The 22,108-nt window shown below is 44.2% G+C and overlaps 1 protein-coding gene across 6 annotated transcripts in view; it reads left to right on the top strand.

Moving 5' to 3' along the window:
- CTPS2 (CTP synthase 2) overlaps nucleotides 1–22,108 on the top strand; it is a 115,901-nt gene that overhangs the window by 78,064 nt on the left and 15,729 nt on the right. For all 6 annotated transcript variants that reach the window (XM_012784737.2, XM_012784736.3, XM_012784735.3 and 3 more), the window contains 2 exons: nucleotides 15,356–15,411; nucleotides 18,378–18,474. In XM_012784737.2, the coding sequence (XP_012640191.1) occupies nucleotides 15,356–15,411; nucleotides 18,378–18,474 (153 nt within the window). The remainder of the gene's footprint in view (nucleotides 1–15,355; nucleotides 15,412–18,377; nucleotides 18,475–22,108) is intronic.

Genomic DNA, 22,108 nt, shown 5'->3' with positions numbered 1-22,108 from the left:
CATAGCTCACTGTAACCTTGAACTTCTGGGCTCAATGGATCCTCCTACCTTGGGCTCCCAAAGCACTGGGATTACAGGCATGAGCTATGGTGCCCAGGCCACAGTCAATTTTAGAACATTTTCATCATTTCTTATAGAAACTCTATAGTTATCACCAGCCCAGTCACCAAACTTAGGCAACCACTAATCTACTTTCTGTCTATAGATTTGCTTATTCTAGACATTTCATGTAAATGGAGCCACATGATATGTGGTCATTTGTGTCAGCATAATGTTTTGACGATTCGTCCACATCGTAGCATGTGTCAGAACTTTATTCCTTTTAATGGCCAAATAATATTCCACTAATGAGTATACCACATTTTGTTTATCCATTCATCAGCCACTAGACATTTGGGTTGTCTCTAGGCAACAATTTGTTGGATTTTGTTGCCTTAAATTTAAATTGTGCTTCATAGTTTGCAAGAAGCATGTGATTTATGAACCTGTGCCCTCCTACCTGTATGATACTGTCTCATGCAGGTTTTCTACAAAATGTTGTACCAGAGATAAGAATATGACCACTGTATATGGCTCTATTGAGTGTCATAAAGATATAAAAACAAATAGCACCATAGTGTTTTGCAGCCTTTTTTTATCCTTCGCCAATATAGTTCTTTTGTAGGATTTTATTTATTCACTTATTTATTTATACAAGCTGGCACATTCCTTTTGTAGGATTTCCTCACCACCCCCCTAAGCTGGCACATTTATTTTGTAGGCTTTTTTCCCAGTCAGCACATTTTTGCAAGAATGGTATGAACGAAGTACATTTGCATACATTGCTTGTGAAAACAATTAGTAGTTTTGATAGAAAGCTTTTATGCTATTCATTTCAATTTGATTTAAGGGCAGTGCTTACAATGTTCTGGATTAGATGAAAACCAGAAAAGTAAAGAGTTGTCTAGTAAAAGAGAATAGCTTGAAATAGGACCAAAATCTAAAGATACCGATAGACACAATGGCCAGATTACTACAGTGATTCTATTAATAGTTTTTCTAAGAATAGTTCCTCTTTTTTTCTTAGTTACTTGTTAGTCCCTTAGGGGTTATGAAAACTATGGATTTACTTTTTCTGAAGTGGAGATTATAGGTATAAATTGGTTTGGACCAAAGTACTGGTAATGATCATTTTCTCTGTTGTAAGAAATGTGTTACCGGAGTCTTGCTTCTGTCCTGAGTTCTGTATGTGTGTGTCATCTTTGTCTGCAAAGGCTTTTTCTTATAAAAGGGCTAATGACAGTTGTTTGCTATTGTCAAAACTGGTTTAAGGGTCCTTAGAAATAAGATATATATATATATTTTTTTTGAGACAGAGTCTCACTTTGTTGCCCAGGCTCGAGTGAGTGCCGTGGCGTCAGCCTAGCTCACAGCAACCTCAAACTCCTGGGCTCAAGCGATCCTCCTGCCTCAGCCTCCCGAGTAGCTGGGACTACAGGCATGCGCCACCATGCCCGGCTAATTTTCTCTCTATATATTAGTTGGCCAATTAATTTCTTTCTCTTTATAGTAGAGACAGGGTCTTGCTCTAGCTCAGGCTGGTTTAAAACTCCTGACCTCCAGCAATCCGCCCGCCTCGGCCTCCCAGAGTGCTAGGAGTACAGGCGTGAGCTACCGAGCCCAGCCTAGAAATAAGATATTTTTCTAAATTATATATCTATAACCCTTTACCTCCTAATTAATTGTATATCCATGATCCTCTGACTTCATCATGCTTAGTTGCTATATAGTCTTTTATTGTAGCATAACTTTTCATGTATCTGGTCTTCATGTCTATTATTTGAGTATACAGTGTTTAATTGAGTTAAAGATTCACAATCTGCTGATTCATTTCCTATTGATAAAAATATCAGATTGTTTCTGTTATTTTATTAGAAGAGCACTGATTTGGACATCTTGACACAGTGATTTTGTTCTTTTGAATGTTTCCTTAGGATAGATTTCCAGGAGTTGGATTATTAGGCCAAAGGGTATGAACACTTTTATGACTGATAATTCTGCCAGATGGTTTGTCAGAGGGTGAGCCAGTTCATAATGCCGTTAACTGTACCAGTGTTCCTGCTTCCACTCGTCTTTCTTTCTTTTTTTTTTTTTTTTTGAGACAGAGTCTCTATTGCCCAGGCTAGAGTGCTGTGGCATCATCCTGGCTCACAGCAACCTCAAACTCCTTGGCTCAGGTGATCCTCCTGCCTCAGCCTCCCGAGTAGCTGGGACTACAAGCATGCGCCACCATGCCTGGCTAATTTTTTCTATATATATTTTTTAGTTGTCCAGCTAATTTCTTTCTTTCTTTTTTTTTTTTTTTAGTATAGACGGGATCTTGCTCTTTCTCAGTGTGGTCTCGAACTCCTGAGCTCACACGATCTTCCTGCCTCAGCCTCCCAGAGTTCTAGGATTGCAGGCGTGAGCCACCGGGTCCCACCTTCTGTCTCTTTTTGCTGGTGTTATTTTTCTTCTTGCTCTATTAGCAAGAACAAAAAGAGCTCGTTATTATTGTACTTTATTTGCATTTCTTTTTATTGCTACAAAGTGACAACTTCTGCCTTCACAAATGTTGATTTACTTGTGTGTATACTGCCCAGGTCTGAAGTCTTCATTACCACTGAAACATGGAAAGATAGAGATCTATCTGTGCAAAGTTCTGAATGGTCTAAACCATGGGTCAGTAAACTTTTTCAATAAAGGGCCAGATAGGAAATATTTCTGGCTTTGCAGCCATTGTAATGTGAAGCAGATCTAGGCAAATAAGTAAATGAATGAGCATGGTTGTGTTCCAATAAAACTTTATTTTGGGGTGCTGAAATTTGATTTCATATCATTTTCATGTGTCATGAAATAGTAATCTGTGTTTGAATTTTTTTCAACCATTTGAAAATTTGAAAACCCATTCTTAGTTCGAGGGCCAAACAGAAACAGTCAGGGGGATCCCATCTGGCTCTCGGCTTGGCTATGGTTTGCTGAATCCTGGTCTAAACAAGAACCGTAGCTTGGATGGAGTGTGTGGCTGAGGCGCGGAGACTATTCCCATCGTAGGGAGAGTGGAAGGACAGCATCTCCTGACTTATCCACTTGTCTCTAGAAATATCCTATTTTGTGAGAGAATAAGACCAAGAGGGCTTTCAGAAGCCATTTGGGCCGGGTGTGGTGGCTCATGCCTATAATCCTATCACTCTGGGTGGCTGAGGGGGGTGGATCGCTCAAGGTCAGGAGTTTGAAACCAGCCTGAGCAAGAGTGAGACCCGTCTCTACTAAAAATACAAAGAAATTAATTGGCCAACTAAAAAAATATATAGAAAAAATTAGCCAGGCATGGTGGCGCATGCCTGTAGTCCCAGCTACTCAGGAGGCTGAGGCAGGAGGATTGTTTGAGCCCAGGAGTTTCAGGTTGCTGTGGGCTTGGCTGATGCCATGGTACTCACTCTAGGCTGGGCAACAAAGCGAGACTCTGTCTCAAAAAAACAAAAAAAACAAAAAAGAAGCCATTTGATCCAACCTCTTTATTTTCCAGCTGCGGAAGTGCTGTGCTAAGAGGTGAAGTCTTATACAGTCCAGAGAATCAGACCAGGGCTGGGACACTGTTCCTGGGTTCTTTTCTAGCCTACTGAAACACGCCACCCTGGCTCCAGTGTCCCACCATTAGAATGAATCGCTCTCTAAAATGTAACTCTTTTTTTTTTTTTGAAACAGAGTCTTACTCTGTTACCCAGGCTAGAGTGCCATGGCGTCAGCCTAGCTCACAGCAACCTCAAACTCCTGGGCTCGAGTGATCCTTCTGCCTCAGCCTCCCGAGTAGCTGGGACTACAGGCATGCGCCACCATGCCCGGCTAATTTTTTACATATATATTTTTAGTTGGCCAATTAATTTCTTTCTATTTTTTAGTAGAGACAGAGTCTCGTTCTTACTCAGGCTTCTCTCGAACTCCTGACTTCAAGTGATCCTCCCGCCTCAGTTTCCCAGAGTGCTAGGATTACAGGCATTAGCCACCACGCCCGGCCTAAAATGTAACTCTTAAAACCCACATTTTACAATTTTTAGACTCATCCAACGCTCTCTCCTTCAGACTTGTATATTTTATTGCATGCAAATTGTATCTGTATTTAATAAAAACCCATTCTATTCTGGGAAGTTAGATTACAGGGCTTGTCTCCTTGTAACGATACATTAGTTGATTGATTAGCTCATTAGATGACTTGAAAAACAGGGATAAGTGGCACAGAGCAGGTAGGTCTTAAGTGGGGTGCTCTGAAGAGTAAGAATTCTAGAATGAGGAGTGGCTAGAGATGGAACATAATGAAGCAGAAAGAATTTCAGACATGATTCAGAGCTCATTCAGGGGCCAGCGGACAAGTTGTTTGATTGTGTCTCTAAAATATTATAGACCTCAGCCTTCATTTGTTTGGTTAAGTATAAGATATGTTGCCAAGACATCCAAGAAAGGAAGCAAGTCTTTGTACTGAGTGTGGTTTTCAATCCAAACTGCCACCTGCTAGAAAGAATATGTTTTTCAGACCATTCAGTTCCTATGTTTGAATACTGCACAATCTGGTGTACATGCATTAAGTAGGAATGCTAACATCAACCTAGTTTAAAGTCCCTGAATTTTCTATGCCTTCCAAACCAACCCCCAAAATGGTTGGGGAGCCCTTACTCATGGATACAGGGGAACACCGTAAGGTAGAAGGGTGCAGAGGAGGCATAGGAGGGACAGATCTCCCATGAGCACGTGATCTTGGTGAGATGGATGCCGTCTCACCTGTTCAGGTGTGCAGGCCAGGTGAGAACACAATAAAACTTACTTGAAGGACTTAGGAGCCCAGGGCAGTGGGGTTCCTACAGCTGGAGATCAGGATGTGGCAATTTCCTATCAGAGTTCTGTGAAGCTGGCCCTCACCATCAGGGCAGATGACATGGGGAACATGTGACTTGATGCAGACAGGTGACAGCTGGTGGAGGAGGCAAGGGACAGCTGGTCAGGGTGATGTGGGCAGGAGTGTGACACGAGTCTGGATGTAGGACCCCAGGAAAGCTGTGTGGACCGGGCAGATGGGGATTGAATGGTGTAGGGCAGGGGTCCTCAAACTTTTTAAACAGGGGGCCAGTTCACTGTCCCTCAGACGGTTGGAGGGCCGTTGGAGAGTGTGGTGCACATTCCACACATGCGCACTGTGGGCCCGGGACCAGTGGCTGCTAAGCAGGACAGGCAGCGGTGGCAAAAACACCCGGAGGGCCAGATAAATGTACTAGGTGGCCCGCATGTGGCCCACGGGCCATAGTTTGAGGACTCCTGGTGTAGGTAAAAGACTTCATTCGTTTCGGGAAACTTCTCTGCATTTCCTCATATTATGGAGAAGAACTTGACTAAAACGACTGGGTTCTGCTTTACTGTAAAACACAAAAGAAGTTTTGTTCAGAAAGAACAAGGCAAGAGGCCCATTTAGGAAGGTATTGAGTGTTTCCCAGTGTGAAGTGTCCAGGTATAATTCATGACCTTGGAAATGCAGAGTGGTTAAATCAAAAAATTTGAAAGAAATGGGGAGAAGGTAGAATAAATTTTCAGGGGCTAGAAAAATGGCTTTTGCTTTCTTATCTCTTTTCAAAGCTTGGCTATAGAAAAACAGCGTCTAGTTCCTGGTGCGATTAGATTGTTAAGAAGTTTTTTTTAATAGAAAACACAACACAAAAAACCTCAGCTGGGTTAATGAGCTGATTTATAAAACAGTTTAAAAGAGGTCCATGGGTACTTAGGGACCCTGAGAGTCCATGCCATGGCAATTTGTCATTGTGCTGTGACACAAATTTGACAGCATGGTAGGGCCTCATGAGAGCAGTAGACCAGTTCTTGAACCTCCTACCTGTCCCCTGAGTCCACGTCCATGCCACCAGGTGGCTCTCTTCTTGTCGCTTCTTGCCTTTTACTGGGGAAACCATTTGTTGATAGGACGGGTCATAGGTCTGACATAGCTTCTTTAATTCCAACAACAGATGGCACTAGAGTGGCACTGTCCTAATCACTTCACCGACAAGAACTAGTAGTGTTAAGGTCCCTGTCCCAGGAGCCACTGCCTACCAGGGGTTTTCATTCCCTGGCTGTGTGTTGCTAGTTACCCTGGTCACTCAGGGTAACTACCCTGGCCTCAGTTTCTTCTCTCTCTTTTTTTTTTGAGACAGAGTCTCACTCTGTTGTCCAGGCTACAGTGAGTGCGTCGGCCTAGCTCACAGCAACCTCAAACTTCTGGGCTCAAGCAATTCTCCTGCCTCAGCCTCCTGAGTAGCTGGGACTACAGGCCTGTGCCACCATGCCCAGCTAATTTTTTCTATATATTTTTAGCTGTCCAAATAATTTCTTTTTATTTTTTATTTTTTTTTCAGTAGAGACAGGGTTTTGCTCTTGCTCAGGCTGGTCTCAAACTCCCGAGCTCAAACGACCTACCCGCTTCGGCTTCTCACAGTTCTAGGATTATAGGTGTGAGCCACCGCACCAGGCCACGCCTTAGTTTCTGTGTCTGAATGATGGGGATAAGAAGAGTGCCTACTTACCTTGGCATGGTGGCATGCACCTGTAGTCCCAGCTACTTGGGAGGCTGAGTGAGGAGGATCGCTCAAGCTAGGGTGTTCGAGTCCAGCCTGGGCAACATAGCAAGACCCTATCTCTTAAAAAAAAATTAAAATTAAAAAAAAAAAAGAAAAGAAAGGTGACTACCTCATGAGGTTTTTGTGTGGGTTAAATAAGTTATATATATGGGCCTCTAGAACAGTGCCTGTCACAGAGAAGGTGCTGTTCAGGTGTGACTATTGTGACGGTGTGTGAAGGGCTTCTTGTATTGACCTGCTATGGTCTCAAAGCCAGGGACAAACATCAGTTAATGACCTGGCATTAAGAACAGGGTCCCTTTAGGATACTGGGGCGGGGGGAGGAGGCTGGCTTGGGGCAAGGGGAGCCTGCATCTCCTTTGTCTGGAAGGTTCTCTCCCTCCCCTCTGTTCTTAGCTCTTTGCTCCCCTTCTGCTAATGTGACTCTCAGAAGAATGCATAACATCTAAGAAAAGAGATGCTAAAAATGAAATAAGAATACTAAATAGGAAAAAAAAAAAGAGACGAAAGCGATGAAAACGAATGTAACAGTACAATGTAGAGTTAAAAGAGAAGATTCGCATTCTTCAACTCAGATGTTTTATACTATACAATTGCGATAAAAGCAGATAATGAAAATAAGATTAGATTCTGCATAGAATTGAGATGTTTTATAAAAATGGGAGGAATGACATATTCAAATCCCAAAGTGAGAAAGAAAGGAGAAAGCTTGTGCCCGGACTCTGTGCTTTCTCAGCAGCAATAATGAAGACATCATCTGCATTGTTACACTTATTCCTCTCAGCACCCTGAGGGCCTAGCCATGATTTTCCACACAAAAAAGGAATCTTAGGTAAGTGAAAGGCCCTTGTCCAGGTCATTTGTTAGAATGTCACTGATTTGACCCTTGACCACCTTACTATACCAAATGGCTGGAACTTAATCAAAGAAGGGACAGAAAAAGCCTAACAGCTCCAATAGCTGACAGCTGCAGGGACACAAGGTTCCACAGGTTTCAGAAGTGTCTTGTGGGAGGAGAACATAAGACCCCACCCCTAGGCCCTTTCTGAAAGCCAGTCTTGAAACCATCAGTTTGGTGGAAGGAGGGATAGGGGCTCTGAATCAGCATTGCACTTAGTAGGTAGGCTAGTAGGGCCAGGGAGTAAATGCAAACAGCCAGGTATGAGAATGCCTCAGCTTTAGCTTAACAATCAGCAGCAGCTATACTGGGCCCCAGGGTTAGTGAGGCAGTAGGGAGTGGTGGGGTCTGTGGCAAAAATTGGCAAGCATGTGCCCCATCAAAGAGGAGTGACTGCTACAGCTGATAGTTGCATGAAGATCCGTGGATTCACTGGTACCAGTCTTCTAAATTTTCAAGAGAATCTGGAAATCTGCAGTTTGATGTGAAATCTCCCGATTTATTTAAGTGTTGGCAACTTATTTACATTTTAAACATATTGGATGTCTACCAACATAATGTAAGCCAAGCACACCAAATATCTGCACCCTGGCAGCCTCTTAGGGTCTTAGAATTAGACGAACACCAGCAAATCTTTGCACATACTTAGAGAGCTCTGGTTCCTAAAATGCCTAATTTGTACAATGCACAGTTCTGGGCAGTCTTAAAAGTGAATCAGATGAAGACACTAGTGCAGAAGAGATGTTTGTGCAAAAGCAAGGCAGTTCTAACTAGAAAAAAGAGACAAGGTAGCCATCAAATAGTGACTTTCCTTTTTGTAGATGATATGGGCGATTTCCTTTTGTCTCCTGGAAATAGGAAATGTGGCACCAGGGGCCAGATGAGGATCAGAAGCTATGGGTGTTGGCAGTATATGGTGATAGCTTCCAGGGAAATGAATGTGGGAGAAGAAGAATGGAGGATACCGTCTTGGGCAGGGGTCCCCAGTTGAGGGTGAGGAGCCAGTAAGGGGGCAAGAGTGAGTGCTCGGAGGAGCAGATGTCATAGAAGGTGAAGGAGGCTTTACTCAGGTGGCAACTGCAGACAGACCAGCTGGACTTTAGAGAGCAGGTCTGTAAAATCATGGAAACGAAAGCCAGGTTGCAAAGGATGGGACTGGAAGGGTTTGAATGAGGGTTGAGTGAGAAGAAGAGGGCATTGGGGGCAAGAATGCAGCTATATATCTTTTATTTCTATTTACATTTTTTTTTTTTTTTTTGAGACAGAGTCTCACTCTATTGCCCAGGGTAGAGTGCTGTGGCATCAGCCTAGCTTACAGCAACCTCAAACTCCTGGGCTCAAGGAATCCTCCTGCCTCAGCCTCCTGAGTAGCTGGGACTACAGGCATGTGCCAGCACATCCGGCTAATTTATATATATATATATATATTTTTGTTGTTGTTGTCCTTATAATTTCTTTCTATTTTTAGTAGAGACAGTGTCTCGCTCTTGATCAGGCTGGTCTCGAACTCCTGGGCTCAAGGAATCCTCCCGCCTTGGCCTCCCAGAGTGTTAGGGTTACAGGCGTGAGCCACCAGGCCTCGCCTAAAACATTTTTAATTGTGGCAAAATACACATAAAATGCATCTTCTTTTTCTTTTTTTTTTTTTTAGTAGAGACAGGGTCTCATTAAATTGTTCAGGGTGGTCTTGAACTCCTGGCTTCAAGTGATCCACCCACCTCGGCCTCCCAAAGTGGTGGTTTTATAGGTGTGAGCCACTGGCCTGGCCACAATTTACCACCTTAACCATTTCTAAGCGTACAGTTCAATAGTGTTAAATACATTCACATTGTTATACAACCAATCTCCAGAACTCTTCCCATCTTGCAAATTTGAAACTATACTCATTAAAACAACTCCCCATAACCCTTGCCTTGGCAACCACCATTCTACTTTCTGTCTTTATGGGTTTAACTGCTCTAGATACCTCCCAGAAGTTGAATTATGCAGTATTTGTGTTTTTGTGAATGGCTTGTTTTACTGAACACCTTGTCTTCAAGAATCATTCGCGTTGTAGTATATGACGGAACAGGCAGAGTAAAATTCCATTTAGCGGGTGTACCACATTTTGTTTCTCCCTTCATCCCTCAGTGGACATTTTGGGTTCCTTCCACCTTTTATAGCTTTTTTTTTTTTTTTTTTTGGTGGGGGGGGGACTTTTACTCTAAAAAGGAGAAAGAAATAAATGAGGTTCAGTTGCTAGGATTACTCACATGAGGTTGGAGGTGGGCAGGGCCATTAAAAGGGTAGAAAAAATATAGTACATATGAGACACAATCTCTTTGAGAAAGAGATGGCATGATTTGGGAAAGTTTTGTGTCTGATAACCCTCTTCCACACATTATTGGTATCTTGCTGCCTACCGTGGGAGTATTTTATAGGTCCTAACACTTCTGTGGGTCATCTTTCTCTTACGCTTGCCTGACATTTACTTCTTAAGTGAGCATTAAGCTTACATGCAGTAAATAACTGTGGAATTTTTTTTTTTTGTCTCCAAAGATACTAGGACAGAAAAGAAGACGGTGTCATTTTATTGTTGTTGAGATTTCCCTTGTGCTAAGGGTCACCGTATGGCACATGTGCTAAATAAATCCACCCAGAGGACTGCTCCCAACAACAGGGTGGATCCACCTCTTAGTCTCTTACTCGACTTCTAAGTACATTTTGCCTTCAGCAGCACCTGGCATTTTGCCTTGTCATTGAATGTCCTTCTATAGCACTTTCAGTGACAGTGTGGATCAGTGGCTCTTGACCAGGAACGCATGTCGGAGTTACTCATGGTGCATTTTTAAAACCCACATGCCCTCCTGAGAGCAATCAAATCAGAATCCCTGGTGCCAGGGTACTGGGGTCCTGGAATGAGCATTCTTAGTTTTATTTTGTGTTCAAGGTGTTCTCAAATAGAGTTTAACTGGCATCATTGTGAACTGACTCTCAACATAGAGTTTTAAAGGAAATGTTAGTTTTTCCTTTTTGATGTATATGGCAATGGATTAATTTTGTAAATTCATTCTTTTTTTTTTTTTTTTTTTGAGACAGAGTCTTTCTTTATTGCCCAGGCTAGAGTAAGTACCGTGGTGTCAGCCTAGCTCACAGCAACCTCAATCTCCTGGGCTCAAGCAATCCTGCTGCCTCAGTCTCCCAAGTAGCTGGGACTACAGGCATGCGCCACCATGCCTGGCTAATTTTTTCTATATATATTAGTTGGCCAATTAATTTCTTTGTATTTTTGGTAGAGACGGGGTCTCGCTCTTGCTCAGGCTGGTTTGGAACTCCTGACCTAGAGCAATCTACCCACCTCGGCCTCCCAGAGTGCTAGGATTACAGGCGTGAGCCACCACGCCCGGCCTGTAAATTCATCCTTGATAGAGAGTGAAGTAATCCAGAAAGATTTTTGAATGCCCACAAGAAAATTTCCGAAGTTATGAAAACATATTTCATTATATACCATATCTATTATGTATATATTTCATTCATTCATTCAGCAAATTTTGAGTACCTGCTTGTGTGCTGGGCACTGTTCTCAAGAATTGAGGACACAACTCTTTGTGTTTGTTACTTGGTAGAACTTATGTTCTAGCTCCATTCTTTGTATTTGGATTTCTTTGTCTCAAGATAACAATAGCAATCACTTACATGGTTTACTTACTAGTCTAAGTGCTTCACACATTTTGATTTATTTAATCCTCCCAACAACCCTATGAAGTAGGGACTGTCATAATTCCCAATTTACAGATGAGAAAACTGAGGTATAGAGGTTAAGTAATTTTCCCAAAGTGTGCATCCATTAAATGGCGTCATGGAATTTGAAGCCAGGCATCTGGCTCCAGAGTCACTACACTCCCCTCCTGTTTCCTGTCACCTCTGAGATACTTTAGTAAACACAAAGTCTGCCTTAAGCTAGGCCGCCATCATAAACTGGGCTGTTTCAAAAGTTCCCACAATGCCCTGCTAGTCCCTATGACTCGAAGATAGAATTCCTTATATCCTAATTGGGAGATTTGTGCCATTTTCCTCACCATCTCTGGTAATGTCGCCTGCCTCTATTATTGGATTTGCTAAGTCATCTGTTGTAATGAAGGATGCAGAAAATAAATTTTAGACTATAGGAGGAAAGCATCAATGTCAAAGTTGGAGACCATAGGAGACTTAGAATCCTTTCAAAGTTAGGTCCAGATCTTTCAATTTCTCTTTTCTATAACTTCCTGATGCTTCCATGTTTTCCAGTTGTATATTATTGGGCTTTACTTCTCATTTTTCTTTTAAATTTTATGGACCAATAATTTTAGTACAAAGGCTGTCCTGAACCACCCCCCTCTAACTGGTATGTTGGAGTTCTCTCCATAGAGTTCCCTGCCCCTACTATTCCTAATCTTTCTAAAACACATATTTTAAATATTCATTATCTGCCAGGCATAAGCCTATAATCCCAGCACTTTGGGAAGCAGAGGTGGGAGGATGACTTGAGGCCAAGAGTTCAAGACCAGCCTGGGCAACATAGGGAGACCTCATTTCTACAAAAAATAAAAAAAATTAGCCTGGCATGGTGGCACATGCCTGTAGTCCCAGCTACTCTGGAGGCTGAGGCAGAAAGATTGCTTGAGCCCAGGAGTTTGAGGCTGCAGTGAGCTATGATTGTGTCACTGCACAGCCTGGGTTAAAAAGTGGAACACAGTCTATAAAAAAATAAAGAAACCAAAACCCACTATCATTCATATCATCACCAGAGAGCTCAGACTGTGTGGACAGAATTGAAAATAGAAGTTCAATTGTGATCATTGATCCTAAAGAGTCATATGAGAATACAACCAATAGGCTTTTCCTTGATCCAAATCAAAAGCTCAAACGAGACGAAGGAATTTATTTGGTCTTTCTTGTTTGAAACATCCTATTCTAGCCTCATGGTGTCTTTGAGAGTCTGATAATCCCCTGCCTGTTGAACTGAGCCCGGCTTGCTTCTGATTCTGTTGTAGTTTGAGGGTGACTCTCAGCACAAATATCTCCTTGTCCCTTGGCTGTGTGCCTGGGGTCTGCCTTTGGACGGCTGGGGCTACGGGAATAGCATCTAGTCCCCTAAGACTGCTCCAGGGCTGGGACTCACTCGGTCATTGCGACATCCTGCTTCTCCACGCGCTCCAATGAGGCGTTCTTGCAGGTGTTTTGTGATGGATCCGACACCGTTTCACCTGACACTGCTGTCATTGAGACCATCTCCTAGTAGGTCCCCGCCCAGGGTGTTGCCCTGAGCCGCAGCACCTCAGCTGTGTGAGTGTGTTCAAGCAGCTCCACAGATGGTTACCAGCAGCACATTCCTGGTGTGTGGTGTTGGTGTAGGTGTGCTGCCATTGAATCCACCAACCTTCTATTCTCGATGCTCAGCTTGTTTCCAATTGTTTGCTATTAAATAATGGAGCAGGCCTGGCCCAGTGGCTCAGGCCTGTAATCCTAGCACTCTGGGAGGCCGAGGCGAGAGGAGCACTCAAGGTCAGGAGTTCAAAACCAGCCTGAGCAAGAGCGAGACCCCGTCTCTACTAAAAATAGAAAGAAATTAATTGGCCAGGTAATATATATAGAAAAAATTAGCCAGGCATGGTGGCGCATGCCTGTAGTCCCAGGTACTCTGGAAGCTGAGGCAAGAGGATTGCTTGAGCCCAGGAGTTTGAGGTTGCTGTTAGCTAGGCTGATGCCATGGCACTCTAGCCCAGGCAACAGAGTGAGATTCTGTCTCAAAAAAAAAAAAAAAAAAAAGTTCAGCAGTGCACATGATTGTAGTTAAGTCTTTGTCCTCATGTCTGTTTTCTGGGATAAATTCTTAGAAGTCAAATCATAGTGTCGGCCGGGCGAGGTGGCTCACGCCTGTAATCCTAGCACTCGGCCTTGGGAGGCCGAGGCGGGCGGATTGCTCGAGGTGGGGAGTTCGAAACCAGCCTGAGCGAGACCCCGTCTCTACTAAAAATAGAAAGAAATTAATTGACCGATTAAAAGTATAGCCGGGCGTGGTGGCTCACGCCTGTAATCCTAGCACTTTGGGAGGCCGAGGCGGGCGGATTGCTCAAGGTCAGGAGTTCGAAACCAGCCTGAGCGAGACCCCATCTCTACCAAAAATAGAAATAAATTAATTGACCAACTAAAAATATATATACAAAAAATTAGCCGGGCATGGTAGCGCATGCCTGTAGTCCCAGCTACTTGGGAGGCTGAGGCAGTAGGATCGCTGAGCCCCGGAGATTGAGGTTGCTGTGAGCCAGGCTAATGCCACGGCACTCACTCTAGCCTGGGCAACAAAGTGAGACTCTGTCTCAAAAAAAAAAAAAAGTATATATACAAAAAATTAGCCGGGCATGGTAGCGCATGCCTGTAGTCCCAGCTACTCGGGAGGCTGAGGCAGGAGGATCGCTTGAGCCCAGGAGTTTGAGGTTGCTGTGAGCTAGGCTGAAGCCACGGCACTCACTCTAGCCTGGGCAACAAAAAGCAAAAGTGAGACTATGTCTTGAAAAAAAAAAAAAAATCATAGTGTCAACAGATAGGCACTTTTTTTTTTTTTTTTTTTGAGACAAGGGTCTCACTATATTGCCCAGGCTGGTTTCCAGCTCCCAGGCTCAAGTGATCCTCCAGCCTCACCCTCTCAAGTACCTGGGATTACAGGCACATGCCACCAAGCCCCACTAAGTATAGGTACATTTTAATTTTTTTTTTTTTTTTTTTTTTTTTTTGAGACAGAGTCTCGCTTTGTTGCCCAGGCTAGAGTGAGTGCCGTGGCGTCAGCCTAGCTCACAGCAACCTCAAACTCCTGGGCTCGAGTGATCCTTCTGCCTCAGCCTCCCGGGTAGCTGGGACTACAGGCATGCGCCACCATGCCCGGCTAATTTTTTATATATATATCAGTTGGCCAATTAATTTCTTTCTATTTATAGTAGAGACGGGGTCTCGCTCTTGCTCAGGCTGGTTTCGAACTCCTGACCTTGAGCAATCCGCCCGCCTCGGCCTCCCAAGAGCTAGGATTACAGGCGTGAGCCACAGCGCCCGGCCAGTATAGGTACATTTTAAAGGTGGGGCCATTGATACGTTTGGAATTTGGCCAGTACCATGTGAAAATACAGAAGCAGTTGGTGGAATGGAGAAAGCCTTGGGTTCAAGAATGGACTGTGCTGCCCAGCAAGGCTGGGCTCTGGCCAAGTCCCTGCCCTGCCCTCAGTTTTGGTTTCTTCTTTTGTAAAATGAACCTTATCGTGAATCTGCACCGGAGCTGTGGTGTAGACATAAGCATCTCAGTGTCGCAGGCAAGTGTAAATAAGGAGGTCAAATCTGCCAGATTCCATGGTGGACTTGGGTGACAGTGCGCTGCCCTTCACGCAGTAGTGATGGTTCACTTGAGAATTGCTTCAGGGTTTCAAAGAAGCTATCACTATGCTCTATGACAGGGGTCCTCAAACTTTTTAAACAGGGGGCCAGTTCACTGTCCCTCAGACCGTTGGAGAGTGTGGCACACATTCCACACATGCGCACTGTGGGCCTGGGACGAGTTGGCTGCTAAGCAGGACAGGCAGCGGTGGCGAAAACACCCAGCGGGCCGGATAACTGTCCTGGGCTTGTCGCATGTGGCCCGAGGGCTGTAGTTTGAGAACATCTGTTCTATGAGAAGAAAATCTAGATCACTCCCTGTAGTCTGGTTCACTTTTAGGCCTCTGATAGTGAGAGATCCAGAGGTTTCCTCCATACGTATGCCGTGGATGTGCTTCTAAAGCTGATTACACCAGCATTAATCTCATGCTTGTATCTTTTACAGGGAAACTTTATGGGGATGTTCCTTTTATAGAAGAAAGACACAGACATCGATACGAGGTACGGCTTTCATGCTGAATTACTGCAGAATATGGGTGCTTCCTGGGAGGAACCCCAGTGATTATAAGCAGGCCCTCCGAAAAAGGTGTCCAGCCAGATGGCATGCATCGGGCTCAGGGAAGGCATGCCAGATTTCCTACAGTTTCCCACTTCCAGAGGAGGGAGCTGAGGGTGGGAAGAATGTTCTTTTTGTCTTTCCAAAGGCAAAATCTTTAAGTGCCTGAACATGGGAATATCAGGGGTCTGTGCTACTCTAACTGCTGTCTCCTAGACCAAAATAAGGTCCCCTGTTCCTTATGCTCAGCCTCTGCCCTTCATTATGCCAGGTTTGGGACAAAAGGGACTTGAATCTTCTGAGAAGGAGCCAAGTGCCTCTGGGGATAGGGATGTGTCCCTTGGTATCACGTGGTTGATTCTTGGCTTGGGCACCTTTGGAAATTGACATCGAGCTTGAGGCTTAGTGTCACATGAAAGGGATGAAGAGGAGTTAATTGTTGAGCTTGCCCCAGGAGTAGCATAGGTTTCCAGAAATTTAGGTTGTCTGTATCAGGATTAATTAGTGTGTCAATTAGGATGCTTTTGGCTGCAAACAACAGAAATCCTTGCCCGTTATCACTCAAACCAGGCTAAGCAATGAGGAAATTTGTTATCTCGGGTAACAGGCAGTCCAGAGGCTGGGCAACTCCAGGCATGGTGCAGCCAGGGCTCCTGTCATCTCTGTGATTCTCTTGGCCCTGCCCTTTTCTGTGTGTTTGCTTTGCCCAATGGCTGCCAGCAGCAACTGGAGCAACATGCCTCTCTCCCAGACAGGGAAATCCACTTAGATTACCTGCTCACCCGTGAACTTGTAACCATGGCCAGGGCAATGCTGAACGTCAGTGGGCTTAAACCTGGGTCCTTGCAACATTCATCTGCCAAGAGGGACAGGTTATCATGTTTGGCTTAGACCAATTAGGACCAAACTTGTATATGGGACACATGGCGTCCCCTTGGTCATGTGGGGGTGGGGTGGTTACCAGAACAAGCCCAAGGTTCTATTTTTTTTTTTTTTTTTTGAGACAGGATCTCACTTTGTTGCTCAGGCTAGAGTGAGTGCCGTGGTGTCAGCCTAGCTCACAGCAACCTCAGACTCCTGGGCTCAAGTGATCCTTCTGCCTCAGCCTCCCGAGTAGCTGGGACTACAGGCATGCGCCACCATGCCCGGCTAATTTTTTATATATATATCAGTTGGCCAATTAATTTCTTTCTATTTATAGTAGAGACGGGGTCTCGCTCTTGCTCAGGCTGGTTTCGAACTCCTGACCTCGAGCAATCCGCCCGTCTTGGCCTCCCAGAGTGCTAAGATTACAAGGCGTGAGCCACCGTGCCCGGCCAAGGTTTATTTTTGAGTTGATTGTGGTGATGGATGCACACCTCTTCACTGAATTGTATATTTTATTTTTTAAAAATTTTTTTTATTTTTCAATTTTGTATTAATAATTGTATACTTTAGATGGGTAAATTGCATAGCATGTGAATTATATCTCATTGAAACTGTTAAAAAAGGAAAAACAATTACAAATTATGAGAACTGGCATAATGTTAAAAAGTAGATTAAAAGCTATGGGGTTTAGATTGCAGAGGACAGGTGAGACCCCACCTTTAAATTAATTTATTATTATTAACTGGGCGTGGTGGCTCACACCTGTAATCCTTGCACTCTGGGAGGCCGAGGCAGGAGGATTGCTCTAGGTCAGGAGTTCAAGACTAGCCTTAGCAACAATGAGACACCGTTTCTACTAAAAAAAATAGAAAGAAATTAATTGGCCAACTAAAAATATATAGAAAAAATTAGCCGGGCATGGTGGCACATGCCTGTAGTCCCAGCTACTCGGGAGACTGAGGCAGGAGGATTGCTTGAGCCCAGTAGTCTCAGGTTGCTGTGAGCTAGGATGATGCCACGGCACTCTAGCCTGGGCAACAGAGCCAGACTCTGTCTCAAACAAAAATATGTATCATTATTATTATTATTTTGAGATAGGGTCTTGCTCTGTTGCCCAGGTGGGAATTCAGTGGCACAATCACAGCTCACTGTGCTCCCAAACTCCTGGGCTCCAGTGATCCTCTGCCTCAGCCTCCTGAGTAGCTGGAACTACTGGTGCACGCCACCATGCCCGGCTAATTTTTTTATTCTTTGTAGAGATGGGGTCTCGCTACGTTGCCCATGCTGGACCCCCATTTCTGGGCTCAAGCAGTTCTTCTGTCTCGGCATCCTGAGTAGCTGGGATTAGAAGTACACACCACTGCCCACCACTCCCACTTTGATTTTAGACAGGGAGAGCACTTTTCGTGAAGGAGAGGCTGAAAAGGAGGAAAAGGGATAGTGATGAGATGAGTGCAGCAAGGGACCATGAGCCAAGTCATCAAATTGTCATCTCAAACTGTTATTTTAGTAGAAAAATATCTCTGAGCTTTTCTTTAGTGCTTTTATGTAACTACATGCATAGCAATCATTGGGGTTAGTCATCAGGGAAATAAGATAGTTTCAAACTCTCAAGCAAATTTGTGATCTGGGGAAAGATAGGTAAGTAGACATAACTCAACGAAAGAAGCAATATGGGGATGGCCATAGCTAGTTTCAAGGTTATTAGTGAGAATATCTGGGTCACAGTCTGACTTTTTTTTTTTATTTTTTATTTTTTTTATTTTTTATTCTTCTTTTCAGTGATACTAACAGTGGTAACAGTCTGACTTTTTGAATCTCATCTTTGGGTGATAGAAGATGGGCCTCCCAAATTTAGGTGCTGTGACTAGACTTTATATCTCAGGTTCATCCTGAGTTTAAAATTGGTTTTGGGCATTGAATATAGAAAACAGCTTCTAGTCAGAGGATCACTGAAATGGAAAGCCCCCCCAATTGATGATGAACATCTTCATACGCTGATATTGCTCTGTGGTCCAAAGACCTTCATTTCTTGTTTTTCCAGGTGAACCCTAATCTGATCAACCGATTCGAGCAGAGTGACTTAAGTTTCGTAGGTCAGGATGTGGATGGGGAGAGGATGGAAATCATTGAACTGGCAAGTAAGTGGGCTCTTTGTTTTTGAAAAGCTTCGTGGTGAGCTACCATCTTTTTGTTGACCGCAGACTAATTGGTTCGTGTTCTTTCTTTTCTGCTCTCCTTTGAAATAAGTATGCAACTATAAAGTTCATGAAAAAAAGCAGACAGCTTATGATCCTAATCATTTGGGGGCCTGTTAGTCTCAGTCTACCATGAAATGGTGTATTGTTTGGAGTCTCCCAGTTCTATAAGCAGTATGCTTCCTTACTACAGCCCCTTGGGTCTGTCCTATGTGCTAGCCTCTAGGCTTGGTGCTCTGAGAAAGGCAGACAGCTGACTGTTGAGTGGCACTTTACTGGCCCTCCTCCTTTGAAGAAGAATGGCCAAGTGTCAACCTTGCTCCTGGTGACTGGTGTTGATGTCTGTTTTGTGAGGGACCTTGTCCCCTCCTCCCTTTCCCTATTATTCATGCTCCAGGTCAAGCATGGGCCCGTCATTTAGCTTCTGAACACTCATTGCTGCCCTCAGAGTTCTCTTGGTAAGACCAAACTGAACCCAAGCAAAGGCATTGGACTTCTACCGGGGAAGAACACTAAAGAAGTTGCTTGTGGCCAGGCTGGGGGACAGCCTTGGGAAGATAGGCACAAAGCATACATTTATTACATACAAGACAGAAGGCAGTTTTTCTCATTAAGCTGTACGAGGACGTGGTAAGTCTGTGGTCACAGCTGGTCTCGGCTCTTTGTCTTATCATTCTAGCCTAGGGGTTGGCGAATGACTGCTTGTGCGCCAGATCCAGCCTGCCGACTGTTTTAATATGGCTCATAAACTAAGAATGATTTTTATACTTTTAAGTGGTTAAAAAAACCCATTCGTCACATGTGAAAATTATATGACATTCAGATTTTGGTGTCCATAAATAAAGTCCTATTAGAACACAGTGTAGGGACAGAAAGGTGTTACCTGTTACCTTTTCCTTGCCCATTATGTGACGGTCATGGCCAACACTCCTATAACAAAAGACAGGTCAACAAGAGCAAAGCGTAACAAATTTATTCAATCAAAGTTTTATGTGACACAGGAGTCTTGTGAAATGAAGACCCAGAGACCCAGGGAAACTGTCTATGTTTATGCTGTGTCGCAATGTGATTGGACAAAAAGCATATGACCTAATGGTAATGGTCTGAGGACAGAAACCCTGGCAGTTCTGATTCCTCTTGGCCTGTGTGTGTGGCATTCCTTGTCCCCCCACTGTGGGGCAGGACCCCTCTGGAACAAGGGTCTTATGACCTGCTTTCTGGAAAAGTAGGACAGAGAATTTCTTTCTGGCCAGCTTTTCTACAGGAAGGCAGGGGTAGGTCAGAGTGAGCTTCTTGCTCGCCAGACCCTCCCATTCGCCTGTTCAGAGTGCTTTGGGGTAGTGTTTTCTGATCCCTGACTACAGCCACACTCATTCATCTGTATATTGTCTGTGGCTGCTTTTTATGCTGCCATGGTAGAGATGGTAGTTGGGAGAGAGACCCTGTGGCCTGTAAAGCCTAAAATATTTACTACTTGTCCCTTTACAGAAATGTTTGCCAACCCCTGGCCTAGACCTGCATGTATACACTTCATTTAACTAACTTGAATTTGACAATTTCAGGTGCCTGCTTGACCTGTTTTTGTATCGGGATGTTCTCTCTCTCTCTCTCTCTCTCTCTCTCTCTTTGAGACAGAGTCTCACTCTGTTGCCCGGACTAGAGTGCTGTGGCGTCAATCTAGCTTACAGCAACCTCAAACTCCTGGGCTCAAGTGATCCTCCTTCGTCAGCCTCCCGAGTAGCTGGGACTACAGGCATGCGCCACCATGCCCGGCTAATTTTTCATATATATGTTTTTAGTTGGCCAATTAATTTCTTTCTCTTTTTAGTAGAGACGGGGTCTTGCTCTTGCTCAGGCTGGTTTCAAACTCCAGACCTTGGGCGATCCACTTGCCTCAGCCTTCCAGAGTGCTAGGATTACAGGCATGAGTCACCGCGACCGGCCTCTCTCTTTTTGTTAATTTCAGCATATTACAGGAGTACAAATGTTTGGGTTACGTATATTGCTTTTTCCTCATAGAAGTCAGAGCTTCAAGCGTGTCCATCCCCCAGACGGTGCGCACTGCACCCATTAGGTGTGTATATACCCATCCCCTCCTCCCCCTCCCATCTGCCCGACACCTGATGAATGTTACTACTATATGTGCACTTAAGTGCTGATCAGTTAATACCAATTTGCTGGTGAGTACATGTGGTGCTTGTTTTTCCATTCTTGGGATACTTCACTTAGTAGAATGGGCTCCAGCTCCATCCAGGATAATACTGTTCTTTTGGCACTTCTCTCTCAAGTTATTTATTTATTTATTTATTTTTGAGACAGAGTCTCGCTTTCTTGCCTAGGCTAGACTGAGTGCCGTGGCATCAGCCTAGCTCACAGCAACCTCAATCTCCTGGGCTCAAGCAATCCTTCTGTCTCAGCCTCCTGAGTCGCTGGGACTACAGGCACGAGCCACCATGCCCAGCTAATTTTTTTAATATATATATATATATTAGTTGGCCAATTAATTTCTTTCTATTTTTTTTTTTATAGTAGAGACGGGGTCTCGCTCAGGCTGGTTTTGAACTCCTGATCTTGAGCAATCCGCCCGCCTCGGCCTCCCAGAGTGCTAGGATTACAGGCGTGAGCCACCATGCCCGGCCTTCTCTCAAGTTATTTAAAACTATATTTACATGCCCTCCTAATTAGTTCTTCCTCTTGATTACTTCCATTAAGGTACCATCAATCTCCTTGTCCAGGGTTTCTCACTCTTGCCACCATTGACATTTGGAGTGGGACAATTCTTCATTTTGGGGCCATCCTGTGCACTGTATGGTATTTGGCAGCATTCCTGGCCTCTACTCACTAGATGCCAGTATTATACTGCCAAGTAGTGACAACCCAAAACATCTTCAGACACTGTCAGATGCCCGGGGGAGGCACATTTGCCCTGGTGGAGAACCATTCTAGACCAGGCGTCCTCAAACTATGGCCCTCGGGCCACATGCGGCCCACCGAGGACATTTATCTGGCCTGCTGGGTGTTTTTGCCGACGCTGCCTGTCCTGCTTAGCAGCCGACTCGTCCCGCAGTGCGCATGTGTGGAATGTGCACCGCACTCTCCAGTGGTCTGAGGGACAGTGAACTGGCCCCCTGTTTAAAAAGTTTGAGGACCCCTGCAGTAGACCTCTTGCTAGAGACTCTGCATGCCTTATGTACCTAACAAAGCAGGTGATGCTATTCGTGCTTTACTGAGGATATTGGAGTGCAAAGAGGTTAAGTAACATGTCTAGAGCCATTCAGCTAGGCCCTCGCAGGCCTGGAGCAAACCCAGGTCGTCCCTTCCTTCTGCCATCAACCCTGTGGAATTTTATTGTTTCTTTGTTTTTTTGTTTTGTTTTGTTTTGTTTTAATTTCTTCTTCATAAATTCTTTGCCTATGTTCCTCTTGTTTTCACACTCCACCTAAAATGATTAATTCATGCCTAGAGTTTTGAATTAAAATAGTAAGGATGTATTTCCAGGAGTATTTCTGATGGAAATGCTCATCCTTTAGAATTAAAGTGTGTATCACTGTTTGGTATCGAACCCTCTTAAATCTTT

The sequence above is a fragment of the Microcebus murinus genome, chromosome X (genome assembly GCF_040939455.1).
Source record: "Microcebus murinus isolate Inina chromosome X, M.murinus_Inina_mat1.0, whole genome shotgun sequence".
In the NCBI taxonomy this organism is placed as follows: Eukaryota; Metazoa; Chordata; class Mammalia; order Primates; family Cheirogaleidae; genus Microcebus; species Microcebus murinus.
Note: the sequence above shows the minus strand (reverse complement) of the source record. Positions and strands in the feature narration are given on the sequence as shown.